Source organism: Taudactylus pleione, unplaced genomic scaffold (assembly GCF_031769625.1).
Source record: "Taudactylus pleione unplaced genomic scaffold, aTauple2 ptg000043l, whole genome shotgun sequence".
NCBI classification, from domain to species: Eukaryota; Metazoa; Chordata; class Amphibia; order Anura; family Myobatrachidae; genus Taudactylus; species Taudactylus pleione.
Window position 1 is genome coordinate 15,148,488 of NW_028284445.1, and position 15,671 is coordinate 15,164,158.

The 15,671-nt window shown below is 46.8% G+C and overlaps 1 protein-coding gene across 1 annotated transcript in view; it reads left to right on the forward strand.

The window, feature by feature from the left end:
• The window catches only part of FLT3 (fms related receptor tyrosine kinase 3), a 210,091-nt gene that overhangs the window by 88,909 nt on the left and 105,511 nt on the right, over positions 1 to 15,671 (forward strand). Inside the window, exons 9-15 of the mRNA XM_088460269.1 lie at positions 4,092 to 4,260; positions 5,340 to 5,443; positions 6,265 to 6,356; positions 6,469 to 6,604; positions 8,334 to 8,438; positions 11,209 to 11,319; positions 14,472 to 14,625. Of these exons, the coding sequence (XP_088316395.1) occupies positions 4,092 to 4,260; positions 5,340 to 5,443; positions 6,265 to 6,356; positions 6,469 to 6,604; positions 8,334 to 8,438; positions 11,209 to 11,319; positions 14,472 to 14,625 (871 nt within the window). The remainder of the gene's footprint in view (positions 1 to 4,091; positions 4,261 to 5,339; positions 5,444 to 6,264; positions 6,357 to 6,468; positions 6,605 to 8,333; positions 8,439 to 11,208; positions 11,320 to 14,471; positions 14,626 to 15,671) is intronic.

Consider the following 15,671-nt stretch of genomic DNA (forward strand, 5'->3'; position numbering starts at 1 on the left):
CTTCCCTTCCTGTAAGAGACAGTGTGGCATCGTGGAGGTCCACTGTAGCATAATTATTTTATCCTAATGCTTTTAGTCTCAACATGGGTCTGCAGGGCCGGATTAAGGGGGGGGTGACAGGGGCAGTAGTCCCGGGCCCCCCACACACAAAGGGGCCCCCACCACTATTACACACAGCCCTACGTGGCCTATGGCGCTGTTCATATGGCAGGTGCAGTGCAGCTGCTTGCCGGGCAGTCATTAAGGCTGTGGCTGACCCAGACAGGGGATTGGAGCACGGTAGTGTCTAAATTCGCTTCGCGGAGAGGACCCTGACATCATAAACTACTGTCCAACGTCATTCCCTACCATCCACGTGGGCATAGAGGGGGAATATAATGTTGTGGCGAGCCACCGAGTCCGAAGCATGGCGAGCGCACAGCTTTCTTTTTTATGGCCTTAATGAGCATGGAACTGCACTTCCGCCCTCACTCACATCACTTCCAGGTCCCTAGCACGAAGGGGAAATAAGCTCTACCATTGGAGCACAGTGCAGTCAGTCTCAACACTGCAGTGCACTACTGGGTAATAATAACTCCCAGTAGTCTCTGCAGTGGGGTCAGAGGTGCATGTGCTGAGCTCTGATTGGAGGAGCCCATCACATGCGCCTCTGACCCAGCAGCAGCGCAGCCTCATGGGTGTGACAGTGTGACTCATTGTGAGGCTGTGACTGCTGCTCTAACTGTTGCTTGAGGCTGCTGCTGGTGAGTACACTGTGGGCACTACAGGTGGCATAATGTGGGGGCTCTACAGGTGGTATAATGTGTGGGCATTAAAGGTGTCATAATGTGTGGTCACTATAGGTGGCATAATGTGGGGGTTCTTAAGGTAGCATAATGTGTGGGCACTACAGGTGGCATAATGTGTGGGCACTACAGGTGGAATAATGTGGGGGCTCTACAGGTGGCATAATGTGTGGAGACTACAGTGTGGCATAATGTATGGGCACTACAGGTGGCATAATGTGTGGGCACTACAGTGTGACATAATGGGGCACTACAGTGTGGCATTATGTGGGGGGGAATTACAGTGTGACATAATGTGGAGGGCATTATAAATAATGTGGTATAATGTAGATGCACTACACTCAGGCATAATGTGTGGGCACTACAGGTGGCATAATGTGTGGGCATTTCAGGTGGCATAATGTGTAGGCACTACAGTGTGACATAATGGCGGCACTACAGTGTGATATAATGAGAGGGGCATTACAGTGTGACATAATGTAGATGCACTACATTGTGGCATAATATGGGGGGCACTACAGTATGGCATAATGTTAGTACATGTGTAGTGGTCTCATTTACCCACAACTGACCAGTATTGCAAAGGTGACTGGGTGGCTCAACACTACCCCCCTGACCCATCCATACTCACCACTACCTCCCTGACCCCTCCATACTCACCACTACCTATCTGCACTACCTCCCTGACCCCTCCATACTCACCACTACCTATCTGCACTACCTCCCTGACCCCTCCATACTCACCACTACCTATCTGCATTACCTCCCTGACCCCTCCATACTCACCACTACCTATCTGCACTACCTCCCTGACCCCTCCATACTCACCACTACCTATCTCCACTACCTCCCTGACCCCTCCATACTCACCACTACCTATCTGCACTACCTCCCTGACCCCTCCATACTCACCACTACCTATCTGCACTACCTCCCTGACCCCTCCATACTCACCACTACCTATCTGCACTACTTCCCTGACCCCTCCATACTCACCACTACCTATCTGCACTACTTCCCTGAACCCTCCATACTCACCATTACCTATCTGCATTACCCCCTGATCCCTCTATACTCACCACTACCTATCTGCACTACCTCCCTGACCCCTCCATACTCACCACTACCTATCTGCACTACCTCCCTGACCCCTCCATACTCACCACTACCTATCTCCACTACCTCCCTGACCCCTCCATACTCACCACTACCTATCTACACTACCTCCCTGACCCCTCCATACTCACCACTACCTATCTGCACTACCTCCCTGACCCCTCCATACTCACCACTACCTATCTGCACTACCTCCCTGACCCCTCCATACTCACCACTACCTATCTCCACTACCTCCCTGACCCCTCTATACTCACCACTACCTATCTGCGCTACCTCCCTGATCCCTCCATACTCACCACTACCTATCTGCGCTACCTCCCTGATCCCTCCATACTCACCACTACCTATCTGCACTATCTCCCTGATCCCTCCATACTCACCACTACCTATCTGCTCTACCTCCCTGACCCCTCCATACTCACCACTACCTATCTGCACTACCCCCCTGACCCCTCCATACTCACCACTACCTATCTGCACTACCTCCCTGACCCCTCCATACTCACCACTACCTATCTGCACTACCTCCCTGACCCCTCCATACTCACCACTACCTATCTGCACTACTTCCCTGACCCCTCCATACTCACCACTACCTATCTGCACTACCTCCCTGACCCCTCCATACTCACCACTACCTATCTGCACTACCTCCCTGACCCCTCCATACTCACCACTACCTATCTCCACTACCTCCCTGACCCCTCCATACTCACCACTACCTATCTGCACTACCTCCCTGACCCCTCCATACTCACCACTACCTATCTGCACTACCTCCCTGACCCCTCCATACTCACCACTACCTATCTGCACTACCTCCCTGACCCCTCCATACTCACCACTACCTATCTGCACTACTTCCCTGAACCCTCCATACTCACCATTACCTATCTGCATTACCCCCTGATCCCTCTATACTCACCACTACCTATCTGCACTACCTCCCTGACCCCTCCATACTCACCACTACCTATCTGCACTACCTCCCTGACCCCTCCATACTCACCACTACCTATCTCCACTACCTCCCTGACCCCTCCATACTCACCACTACCTATCTACACTACCTCCCTGACCCCTCCATACTCACCACTACCTATCTGCACTACCTCCCTGACCCCTCCATACTCACCACTACCTATCTGCACTACCTCCCTGACTCCTCCATACTCACCACTACCTATCTCCACTACCTCCCTGACCCCTCTATACTCACCACTACCTATCTGCGCTACCTCCCTGATCCCTCCATACTCACCACTACCTATCTGCGCTACCTCCCTGATCCCTCCATACTCACCACTACCTATCTGCACTATCTCCCTGATCCCTCCATACTCACCACTACCTATCTGCACTACCTCCCTGACCCCTCCATACTCACCACTACCTATCTGCACTACCCCCCTGACCCCTCCATACTCACCACTACCTATCTGCACTACCTCCCTGACCCCTCCATACTCACCACTACCTATCTGCACTACCTCCCTGACCCCTCCATACTCACCACTACCTATCTGCACTACTTCCCTGACCCCTCCATACTCACCACTACCTATCTGCACTACCTCCCTGACCCCTCCATACTCACCACTACCTATCTGCACTACCTCCCAACCCCTCCATACTCACCACTACCTATCTGCACTACCTCCCTGATCCCTCCATACTCACCACTACCTCTCTGTACTACCCCCAACCCCTCCATACTCACCACTATCTATCTGCACTACCCCCTGACCCATCCATACTCACCACTACCTATCTGTACTACCTCCCTGACCCCTCAATACTCACCACTACCTATCTGCACTACCTCCCTGAGCCCTCCATACTCACCACTACCTATCTGCACTACCCCCCAGGGGTTAGCCTCCCTGTGACAGCCAGGGAGGGGGGGGGCACAACTTAGTTGCCCCTGGACCCCCACAAGCCTTAATTCAGCCCTATGGGTCTGTATCTTCAGAAGTAAATTCTGTCCACCAACAAATTGTGTAAAATGCTCAATACGTTTGCTTTTTATTAGTTCCTGTTTCTTTGTCTGTTAAAAGACAATCTTGTTTTATTAATGTGTTTGCCCCCCATTGTAAAGCACTCTGGAATATGCTAGCAGTATATAAATAAATGTTAAGACATAAATTAACCTAATAACAATATGGTACTGTCCTTGTTTCATTATAGATAAGGGATTCATTGACATGAACACTTCAAGCAATAAATATGACATTGACAGAATGGAAGATCTTTGTTTTGTTGTAGAGTTTAAGGCGTACCCGGCAGTCAGGTGTGCGTGGATCCACCAGTCTAACGCCTTCCCATGTACTATTCTGACAAATGAAAAGGGAGAGAGGTACCTTTATCATTGCTATTATGGTAACTTTTCATGTGATTGTGTGTGTATGTGTGGTTTATTTTTAACAGGTATTTTACCCACATGGAATGTGGGTTTCTAGTCATCGCAATTACAGATGTGTCCTGCTACATCTTAGCCGATCGTGCTACAAACGTGCGCATGCATTGCGTCATGCGATCATCTGCAGCAGCATTCACTATGGCGCGCACTGCGATCGCACCATGCGTTCCTATGGCGATGCGGGTGCAAATGCAGATCGCGTATCTGCTCGGGGGCACACGCCTCGTGCCATGCATGGCGCGATTTCCTGCGTATTCAGCAAAGATGGAGCAGGACACATCTGGACCACCTTGCTGCTTTGAGATTAGCTAAATAATTTGTCAATATTTGGCAACAAGGAGGTAAAGGAAACAGCTGGCAATGAGCCATTATTCCTTTTTGTTAGCGCCTCAGTTTCCCGGTATTACATATGTCAGTAGGCGTTCATGGCATAATGATATTGCTAAACATTGCAAACATCAAGCTTGGTATATATGTTAAACATTCACAATGTCGACAATTATTATATCGACATTAGAATGTCTACATGGAACATTGACCATGTTGACATTCAGCATGCCGACACAGATGTTATGTTGACATTGTTAGAATTTCGACATACTGTGTATATTGCCATTCTGTCCCTAGCCCTAATGGTAACTCTGACGGCAACCCTAACCTTAGTGGAAACCCCAAACCAACTGTAACCCTAGCTCTTAGCCTCATAAAACCGCCCACATTTCCGATGTTGATATTCTTTCAATGCTGACATCATGAATGTTGACCTTTTGTCAACACTCAACACTGTGATTGTCGACATAGTGAATGAAGACATGGTGACTGCATACTATAAATATCTATGTGACGTTCTCTACTGACCACTGACTTGTAGAAGAGTTTTACTACTGTGCACCCCATACTTGTATTTCTTGGGATGCAACCCCTGAAGGTCTTACTTGTGGGTGCTCTTCCCACACCTGCTCTTCATATTGTCATCTTAAATTCTTTAAAGGGAATGTTTCTTCCTTCTTAAACAGCACATCCAAGTACTGCAACCATAAACATGTACCGGGAGAGTATTTATTCTACATAGCAAATAATGACGTCCAGCTCAACAAAACCTTCATCTTGAATATACTTTGTGAGTTATTTTCTATGGGGGCTATTGGTAAAATATTATTAGAAACTGGAGTAGAGCTTATTTGGTAACAAAATGCAACTAATTCTTAAAGGACTATGGGCCTGATTCAGACCCGTTCGCTAGATGCGGCCGCTTGCTCCCTGCGTATGCAAATTCAGTGTCGTCAAGGCAGGCGAACGCACGGCAAGGCATAAGCACGCCCACTATGTCTTGGCGAGCGATTACTTTGTGTTTACAGACGCCCACCAGCCTGTCTTTAGCCACCCACTAGCGCATTTCATCTCCAGGAAGTATATACAACCATCGGTACATCGGGTTCCATCGTATCTGACCGCAGCACTTGCGGTTGCCTTTACCCTACCGTAAGCACTGCGAGCATTCCAGTGTAAAAACCAACCAGGTGACATGTACAATGATGCTGCCTGTTAATTATGCACGCCTCTGAAACAGCGTTGAGACACTCAGGCACGCCTGCGTTCGCACCTCCACACCCCCGTTACTACTGGCCTGCCCCTGTTACCACCAACAGACGGCCTCTCCTGTCACTCATTCCACTGGGCTGTCTTTGTTGGGTGAACGAGCACTTCCCAATCGCTCGAACTAGTTCACGCACTCGCACTGTGATGCATGCGCAAATGCATAACATCGGCCGCGTACGAGCGAGCGCCCGCTTGTGAGGGGGTCTAAATTAGCTCCTATATCAGTTAATTGGTTCTTTTCTGTTGTAAAATTCTAGTTTTTTTGTTTCTAAAATAAGTTGTGCATAGTTTACGTAATATAGTATACTTAAAGTACAATTAAACACTATTTTTGTATTGCAGCACAAAATAATTTTTATCTTCCATATGTAATTGGATCCGGTGTCCTGTGTTTTGCAATTTTATTTGTATTTGTTCTGGCTCGGTACAAAAAGGTAACGTAACACCTATTCCTCCGTTATGTTATTTAGCACACCTTATTAACGCATTCTGCATTTCAGTTTATCATATGCATTACTTGTCTTGTCTGTTTTACATTTTATAAAGCAATACAAGTATGAAAGTCAGTTACAAATGATACAGTACATCGGGCCCTCGGATAATGAATACATCTATATTGATTTCAGCGTTTTGGAGTATGACTTAAAAAAATGGGAGTTCCCAAGAGAGAATCTGGAGTTTGGTGAGACAATGATGATTATTCTGCGAGATACAGTCAGGTCCATAAATATTGGGACATTGACAGAATTTTCATATTTTGGCCTCTATTCACCACAATGGCTTTGAAATGAAACACACAAGATGTGATTTAACTGCAGACTTTAAGATTTAATTTGAGGGTAATTACATCCAAATCAGGTGAACGGTGTAGGAATTACAACGGTTTCTATATGTGCCTCCCACTTTTTAAGGGGCCAAAAGTAATGGGACAAACTAAACAATCCTAAATCTAACTTTCACTTTTTAATACTAGGTTGCAAATCCTTTGCAGGCAATTACAGCCTGAAGTCTGGAATGCATAGACATCACCAGACGCTGGGTTTCATCCCTGGTGATGCTCTGCCAGACCTCTACTGCAAATGTCTTCAGTTCCTGCTTGTTCTTGGGGCATTTTCCCTTCAGTTTTGCCTTCATCAAGTGAAATGCATGCTCAATAGGTTTCCGGTCAGGGGATTGACTTGGCCATTGCATAACATTCCACTTTTTAGCCTTAAAAAACTCTTTGGTTGATTTTGCAGTATGCTTCGGGTCATTGTCCATCTGCACTGTGAAGTGCCGTCCAATGAGTTTTGAAGCATTTGACTGAATATGAGCATATAATATTGCCCGAAACACTTCAGAATTCATTCTGCTGCTTTTGTCAGCAGTCACATCATCAATAAATACAAGGGAACCAGTTCCATTGGCAGCCATACATGCCCACGCCATGACACTACCACCACCATGCTTCAATGATGAGGTGGTATGTTTTGGATCATGAGCAGTTCCTTTCCTTCTCCTTACTCTTCTCTTCCCATCACTCTGGTACAAGTTGATCTTTGTCTCATCTGTCCATATGATGTTGTTCCAGAACTGTAATGGCTTTTTTAGATGTTGTTTGGCAAACTCTAATCTGGTCTTCCTGTTTTTGTGGCTCACCAATGGTTTGCATCTTGTGGTGAACCCTCTATATTCACTCTTGTGAAGTCTTCTCTTGATTGTTGACTTTGACACATATACATCTACCTCCTGGAGAGTGTTCTTGATTTGGCCAACTGTTGTGAAGGGGTTTTTCTTCACCAGGGAAATAATTATTTTGTCATCCACCACAGTTGTTTTCTGTGGTGTTCCGGGTCTTTTGGTGTTGCTGAGCTCTCCAGTACGTTCTTTCTTTTTAAGAATGTTCCAAACAGTTGATTTGGCCACACCTAATGTTTTTGCTATCTCTCTGATGGGTTTGTTTTGATTTTTCAGCCTAATGATGGCTTGCTTCACTGATAGTGACAGCTCTTTGGATCTCATATTGAGAGTTGACAGCAAGTGATTCCAAATGCAAATGTCACACCTAGAATCAACTCCAGACCTTTTACCTGCTTAATTCATAATGAAATAACGAGGGAATAGCCCACACCTGTCCATGAAATAGCTTTTGAGTTGATAGTCCCATTACTTTTGGCCCCTTAAAAAGTTGGAGGCACATATTGAAACTGTTGTAATTCCTACACCGTTCACCCGATTTGGATGTAATTACCCTCAAATTAAACCTGAAAGTCTGCAGTTAAAGCACATCTTGTTTGTTTCATTTCAAAACCATTGTGGTGGTGAATAGGGGCCAAAATCTGAAAATTCTGTAAATGTCCCAATATTTATGGACCTGACTGTAGGTACATGGAGAACACCCAGGAATTAATCTTATACTCTGTAAACTTTAGGAGATGCTATCGGTTCCGGTGCATTTGGAAACGTGGTCACTGCTACTGCATATGGTATTAGCAAATCAGGGGTGTCTCTACAGGTAGCTGTCAAGATGCTCAAAGGTAGGTGGACAATAGAAGAATGTGTCCAGGTATGACATTGAGTTTCAATGAATTATCAAACCGAAGCGTACAGTAAATTATATTATATAATACACACACACATAGCGAAGGGGCAGGGCTCATTGCTACCACTTGTCTCTCCTGCCTCTAAACCCGTGACATAGTGTGAGGGGGCGGGGCGGATGACAGTAGAGAGTGGAGAGCTGTCTGGACACTCCGGGTGGCTCTCACACTGCGGGGTGCGTACCTGCAGTGAAGCAGCCCTTCTGCCATTGCAGACACCCTGCTAGCCAGGTGCAGGAGCTGTGGGGCAGTGCCAGTGCCGCCCCCAGGACCATGGGAAATAGAATTTACAAACTCATTAATTTATTTGTCTGCAGATTTTTTAATTTTTTTTAATAAATAAAAACTGAAAGATGCTGCTTGCTCTAGCACGCTGTAGCTCCTCTAAAATTATAGTTGGCTTCTCTGGCTTCCCTCACAAGTCTCCTTCTTGCTCTGATGCTGAGTTTTGTGGGACGCCTGAGTAGTATGATGCAGCTTCCAGTTCCTCACCAGTCCATCAGTGCTAACTGGGATATACAATATTATTTTGCAGCCATTTCCTACTGTATCTTGTGCATGTCTACAACTTTATTGTTCATTTTCTTAGAATGCTCTTTGGTCTTCATTGGCAGATTTACAGTATTTAAATAAAATTTTTGTCCATACAAGTTAACATTTTTTAATGCTTCACAGTTAGAGGCTATTTGAAAGTCAATTTGATAGGGCAATATCTTTCCTCCATGCAGTGGCATCATGAGGGGGGTGCGGGCCGCACCCGGGTGTCACTCTCAGACGGGGTGATACCAAAATGCTGGCTCCTCTGCAGTGACAGGAGCTGGGTGCTGCAGTGTGACATTCTCCTTCAGCACGCGGCTCCCGTCATAGAACAGAAGCCGACGGTGCAGACTGCCCAGTCTCCGGGGGCAGCCCAACATCTCCTGGGATGCTGGGCTGCCCCCGGATTGATGTTATCGCGATCTCCCCTGAGGCCACGCCCCTTTATTTTGGCCATACCCCCTTTTCATCCAGACGTGCATCCAGCGCGTGGGAGGTATCCAGAGTGCGCACCGGGTGTCACCAGAGCTGGTGACTCCTCTGCTTCATGTAAACCTGAAGTTTCCACACACAGGGATTGAATACTAATGCAAACAACTATTTACAGAGGGTTTTCTTTTTCAACAATAAATTATGAGTTTTAAAATTGACTTTATAATAGATTGAATAATTATGCAAACAACAATTTTCAGTTTAAAAAGAGAAAACAAAAAATTATGAGTTTTAAAATGGACTTTTTGAGGGGTATTCATATCGGAGTTTGTTCCTGCGTTAAAGTATGGTGCGCGCTCCCGCTTATCCCCGTATTCAATATAAAATTAACAAAAACGGGAAACTCCGAAGTTGGATTTGCGCAAAGTTACGAATTTTTCCTTAAAATAATTGTAAGACCCCCATAAAGTTGTAAAAACATGGGGGAACACTATGGGTACCCCCGTTTTAGCCTTTAATTGAAAGTCGGGGATTTAAATAGCCGCAGCAGGTGTTTTTTGCCCGACATTGAAGAAGTGATGCAGAAGAGCACTTAGGTTATTTTTTTCGTTTTTTTAAGTGGTCCCATCAAATTTGGGGTACATGAAAATGGGTACTAGCATATTTTGATGTCCCTAAAGTAAGTTTTTTAAAATTCTGCATTGGTGCACCTGCTGCTATAATTCTATTCTAGAAAACACCTGCCGCATACATGCAGAATAGCCCTGAACCTATTTCCCTATTGTATAATTTTTTCCCATTTTTTTTTTTCACCCCAATTTTTAAATTCATTTTTTGGGGTGTCCCTATTTTTTATTCAAACTTTTTTTGACACAGTTCTTTTTTAAATGTCAGTCCCAGGGGTGCAGGCTATTTTTTTAAGCCTGCACCCCTAAACCCCAATTCTGCACTTTTTTTCGACACCTATTCAATGGTGAAAAGTATCCCCGTTTTTTATCAAAGACTTTTCAAAACTGCGACAAGTCTTTGATATTGAATACAGTGTTAAACTAAAACCTGCGATAATGACGTCATAGCTCCGATATTAACGCAAAAACGATGTTATCGCACCCATATTCAATACCCCTGTAGGAGTTTTAAAATGGAGCCTACTGCTTCACAATACAAATACTGTCTGGAACAAACTGTGTGTCATTTGTAATACAGTAAATGTGTTGACTTTTTGGGAGTTGAATACTTTTGCAAGAAACTGTATATATCCAGTATAAATATAGAAGGTCAGTGGCAGAACTATGGGAGTCAATGAAGGCGCCTTCTGCCGGGTACCAGCGCTGAAGGGGCACCTCCTCCATTGCCCACAATATATTCATCTCACTTAGGGCTGTAACTATGTACCCGGAGTGTACCGTCACGGCCACCCAATACATCTTCCTGGCACCTGAGAAGCCACTATACACTAGTGGAGAGCTCTGTGTCAGACCGTCAGCTGCCGCCTCCGTCTATATATAGCCTGTCCCTACTCATTGGTGTCGCTGCTCCTCAGATTATGTCAGTGTGACACGTCTGGCATTCCAATGGCTGTGACAGGGGGCACCAAATTTTAATTTGTCTTCGGGCGTCTGGGATGAACTTACGCCACTGGGTCAGGTCTTTAAGTTTCAAATAATGAGAGACCTGACTGTGTGACATCAGATTTCAGATAGAGCTCACAATGCTTATAAATATCCTTGCATTACAGAAAACCCTGACGTTTCAGAAAAAGATGCCTTAATGTCAGAGCTAAAGATGATGACTCAGATTGGACACCATGATAATATAGTCAATCTGCTGGGAGCATGTACTACGTCAGGTGAATAACCCTCTTTGTACCTTATGTGTATATATATTCCTATGTTTTGTTATGACAGTAACCCAGACTGAGCTCAGGCTTGTAGATAGCAGGGATGATCCCTACCTATGGTGACACCCACAAACCCCAATAATATCAGAAGTGCAGAAGGGTCAATACCAACCAAATTAATTTTGCACACTTGCCTATTATATGATACAATAGGGGAAGAAAGTCACTTTGAACATATCACTATACTGTTTGCAGTCTGTTAATAACACAGTCTCCTCATGGGTGAGCTCACTACCAGACTGTGCCAAAGTAAGCAGGAAATGTTGGGGCATTATACGATGGCATGGAAAAATCGGCAAAAGATTGTAGTTTTGGTTCCTTAAACCGAGGACAGTCTGATTAATGTCTCTGTGTTCTGAAATCGAGCACACTACTTTTATATTACCAATTAATAGCAGATTACAGTGGTGATTAAGGGGTCTAGTTACTAAGCCGTGTTAGGAGACAGAGTGAAAAGTGATAACAAAGTGATAAGGTGCCAGCCAATCAGCTCCCAACTGTCATCTCACAGGCTGTGTTTGAAAAATGACAGTTGGGAGCTGATTGGCTGGCACCTTATCACTTTCTTATCACTATTCACTCTGTCTCCCAACACTGCTTAGTAAATAGACCCCTAAATGGTGCACGTCGTCACTGGATCAGTGTACGCTGACAGTTACCAACAAGTAGGATATAACAAGAGACTATTCTAGCTGTAGCCAATTGGTAATTCACAACTTGGTGTGAATCCAGGACCCCTCTGCAGGTAGTATGTTATGGTCCTCTCTAAGGGATGATGTATTCATTCTTCTAAAGAGGACAAGTGGAGAAGTTCTATGCAACGGTAGTAACTGCGCTACACAGGTATTGGTGTGTGTGATGGCGTTGTATGGGGGGGAGGTGCAGCTCTGCACTGTAGGAGTACCACCAGGGGTAGGTTGGCAAATTTTAGCCTGGGGGGCAAATGCATGCAGGTGGCCCTGGCAGAGGAGTAGCGTGTAGCCAGGGTGCCCGAAGAATGTGCGTGCTACGGCGCTCCCCCCCCACCCTCAAGTTTTCCAGGGAGGAGGCGGGTCAATATGGGATTAATGGAAATTAAATATAAAGATAAGGTGCAGCCCCCTGTCGTGGTGCCCATATGCAGTGTCCCCCTGTGCCCCAGGAGAGGACTTATGCAGGCCTCCAGAAGTGCCCCCAGTAGTGATCCCCCTATGCAGTGCCCCTTATACAGTTCCCCCAATAGTGGTTCCCCCTGTGCAGTGCCCCTTGTGCCGCCAGTAGTAAGCCTCTTAGCCTCTTATATAGTGCCCCCAGTAGTGGTCCCCCCTGTGCAGTGCCCCTTGTGCCCCCAGTAGTAAGCCCCTTATGCAGTGCCCCCTATAGTGGTACCCCCTATGCAGTGCCCCTTATATAGTGCCCCCAGTAGCTGTCCACCCCCATGGAGTGCCCCCAATAGTGGTAACCCTCATGCAGTGCCCCTTAAATAGTGGCCCCAGTTGTAGTCTCCCCCCTTTGCAGTACCCCCAGTATTGCCCTTTATATAGAGCCCACAGCAGTGGTCCCTCAATGCAGTGCCCCCAGTGGTAGTCCCCTCCCCCCTATGTAGTGCCCATAGTAGTAGTCCCCTCCCCCCTATGCAGTGCCCCTAGTAGTAGTCCCCTCCCCTTGTAGTGCCCCTAGCAGTAGTGCCCCACTTGTAGTGCCCCCAGTAGTAGTAGTCCCCCCTCGTAGTGCCCCCAGTAGTAGTAGTAGTGCCCCCCTTGTATTGCCCCCAGTAGTAGTAGTCCCCAGTAGTAGTAGTCCCCCCCCTTGTAGTGCCCCCAGTAGTAGTAGTCCCCCCTTGTAGTGCCCCCAGTAGTAGTAGTCCCCCCCTTGTAGTGCCCCCAGTAGTAGTAGTCCCCTCCTTGTAGTGCCCCCAGTAGTAGTAGTCCCCCCCTTGTATTGCCCCCAGTAGTAGTAGTCCCCCCCTTGCAGTGCCCCCCAGTAGTGGTCTCCCCCTTGTAGTGCCAGCACCTTCCCAGAAGACACACATAATAAAAAAAAAACACTTACCTGAATCCCCGCTCCCGCCCCCGCCATCCGCTCCTCCGTCTGACCTCCCGGGCCGGCCCGCTCTGCATTATGGGAGAGACGTCATGGCGCCTCTCCCATTACCCACTGCGGGAGCCGGAAGATGGAGTGGCTCCCGCAGTGGGCGCAGCAGCAGCTAATGAAAGTCTGTCAGTCTCTCAGACTCTCATTGGCTGCTGATCAAAACAAACACACAGCTGCCGGACCCGGGGGCTGTGTGTTAGTCAGTGTAGCGCTGACCGAACTCCGGGCCTGATTCAGAGCCGCTTGCTCTGACAGAGCGCTCGCTCTGAATCAGGGCCGGGCTTTTTTTTTTTTGGAGCGGCCTCTTGGCTCGTATAGCTATAGTCAAGACCATCGTGACCATCGACGAGACCCTTGTGGTAGGGTCTCGTTCCTCGCAAGCCCCAGAGATCTTTCGGCTCTAACAGAGCCGGAAGCTCTCCACTGACATCACTTGTGATGTCAATGGGGCCGCCCCCAAACGGCAGGCGTTCTCATGGGAATGCCTCCGTTTGGGTAGCCACCCCCCGGCCCGCCCACCAAAGGGGGCGAGCTGTCACTCAACAGGCCCATCGCTAGCCGGGTCTCGCGCATGCGCACGACGGAGCCGGCTCCGTCATGCACATGTGCTGTGGGCCACCATCGGCCCGGTTGCGAGCGCTCACCGCTTGCGACCGGGTCTGAATCAGGCCCCCCGTCCGGTCAGCGCTACACACGCGGTGCAGCCTGTGTCACAGAGACACACCCTGCCCCCCGGCCCAGCCCGCCTCTGAGTACCACGCTTCTACTATATAGGATATGTAATAAAAGGTACAGAGCACTAGCCCTATGGTGCTGGTGCAAGGGTGAAGGTGTGGGGTTGTTATGTTGTGAGTCATGGGTGTGTGCTGTGTAGTGTGTGAGTAGTATGATTATATATGTGGTATTCTGTGCTCGTGTGTATGGATTTTTTTCATTTCTATAAATACATCTGTGTTACATTGCACATGTCTTTAGCGGCTGTAACAAGTATTGAGCAATATTTTATTTTATTCCCATTATTATTACAGGTCCAACATACCTTATTTTTGAATACTGTCGCCATGGTGATCTCCTCAATTATTTGAAAAGAAACAGAGAGATGTTCCACAAAACCTGGTCTGATGTTATTAAAGATAATAATTTCACTTTTTACCATAATTTGAACCAGGAGGAAAAATTCAGGTATGATACAGCTGTTTTACCATTCTTTGTACTCATTCCTTCCTATACAAGCCTAAACCAATTCATTGTGATATTTCTATAATGTACTGCTCGGAAAGCTTTTATACTGTGGGTGTAACTGTAGAGGTCATGCCTGTGATAAAGGGAATTTATGTTCTTTTAAGCTATAAGCATTTGTCAGAGGTGGTAGATCTATTATAGTCATAATTTACGACTCCTTTCCCCATACACAGGGTGTCTGGATTGTAGTTCAATATAGGTAAATGAAAGAACTCTCTCTCATGCCTAATTGCCAATGTCCAGGGACACATTGCTGTTAAGTCACTGTATCTAGGCTTGTTATAAGGGGGCCTGATTCAGATGTGAACACTAAGGGGCAGATGTACTAAGCTCTGGAAAGTGATAAATTGGAGAGCGATAAACTACTAACCAATCAGCTCCTATCTCTCATTTTTCAAACAGCCTGTAACATGACAGTTAGGAGCTGAGTGGCTGGTAGTTGATCACTTTGTAATTTATCACTTTCCAGTGCTTAGTATATCTCCCCCTGCAGCTGCAATTTTGTACGTAGCTACAGCCGCCTGGATATGTATTGTGATGCCCACCGGCAGCCTCGCAGATCCAGGCAACAAGCTAAGAGACATGTGCCGTCCACCAATAATCGCTCAACTGAAATAGTTTGAAATGCATTGAAATAGTGTACATAGATGAATCAGGCCCCTCATACATTCTGGGAGTAATGCAAAAAAATGCTAGTGGTACAAGTACATTTATTATTTTTGCATGCAGGGTAAATACTGGCTGCTTTTGCATATAGCCCACAAACGTTGGACAGATTTATGTTTACACTGCAAGTTAGATTTGCGCCCCTCCCAAATCTAAGGGCCTCATTCAGAGGCGGTCGGAGGATGCCAGCGGTCGCTCAGAAACTGGGCGACCGCTTGCATCCTGACCGCCTGCCTCTGTTTCGGTCGTTAGGCTGTGGGTTTACACCCACAGTTCTAACGACCGCTAGGGTGATGGTCGCGATGGTCAGAGACCATCGC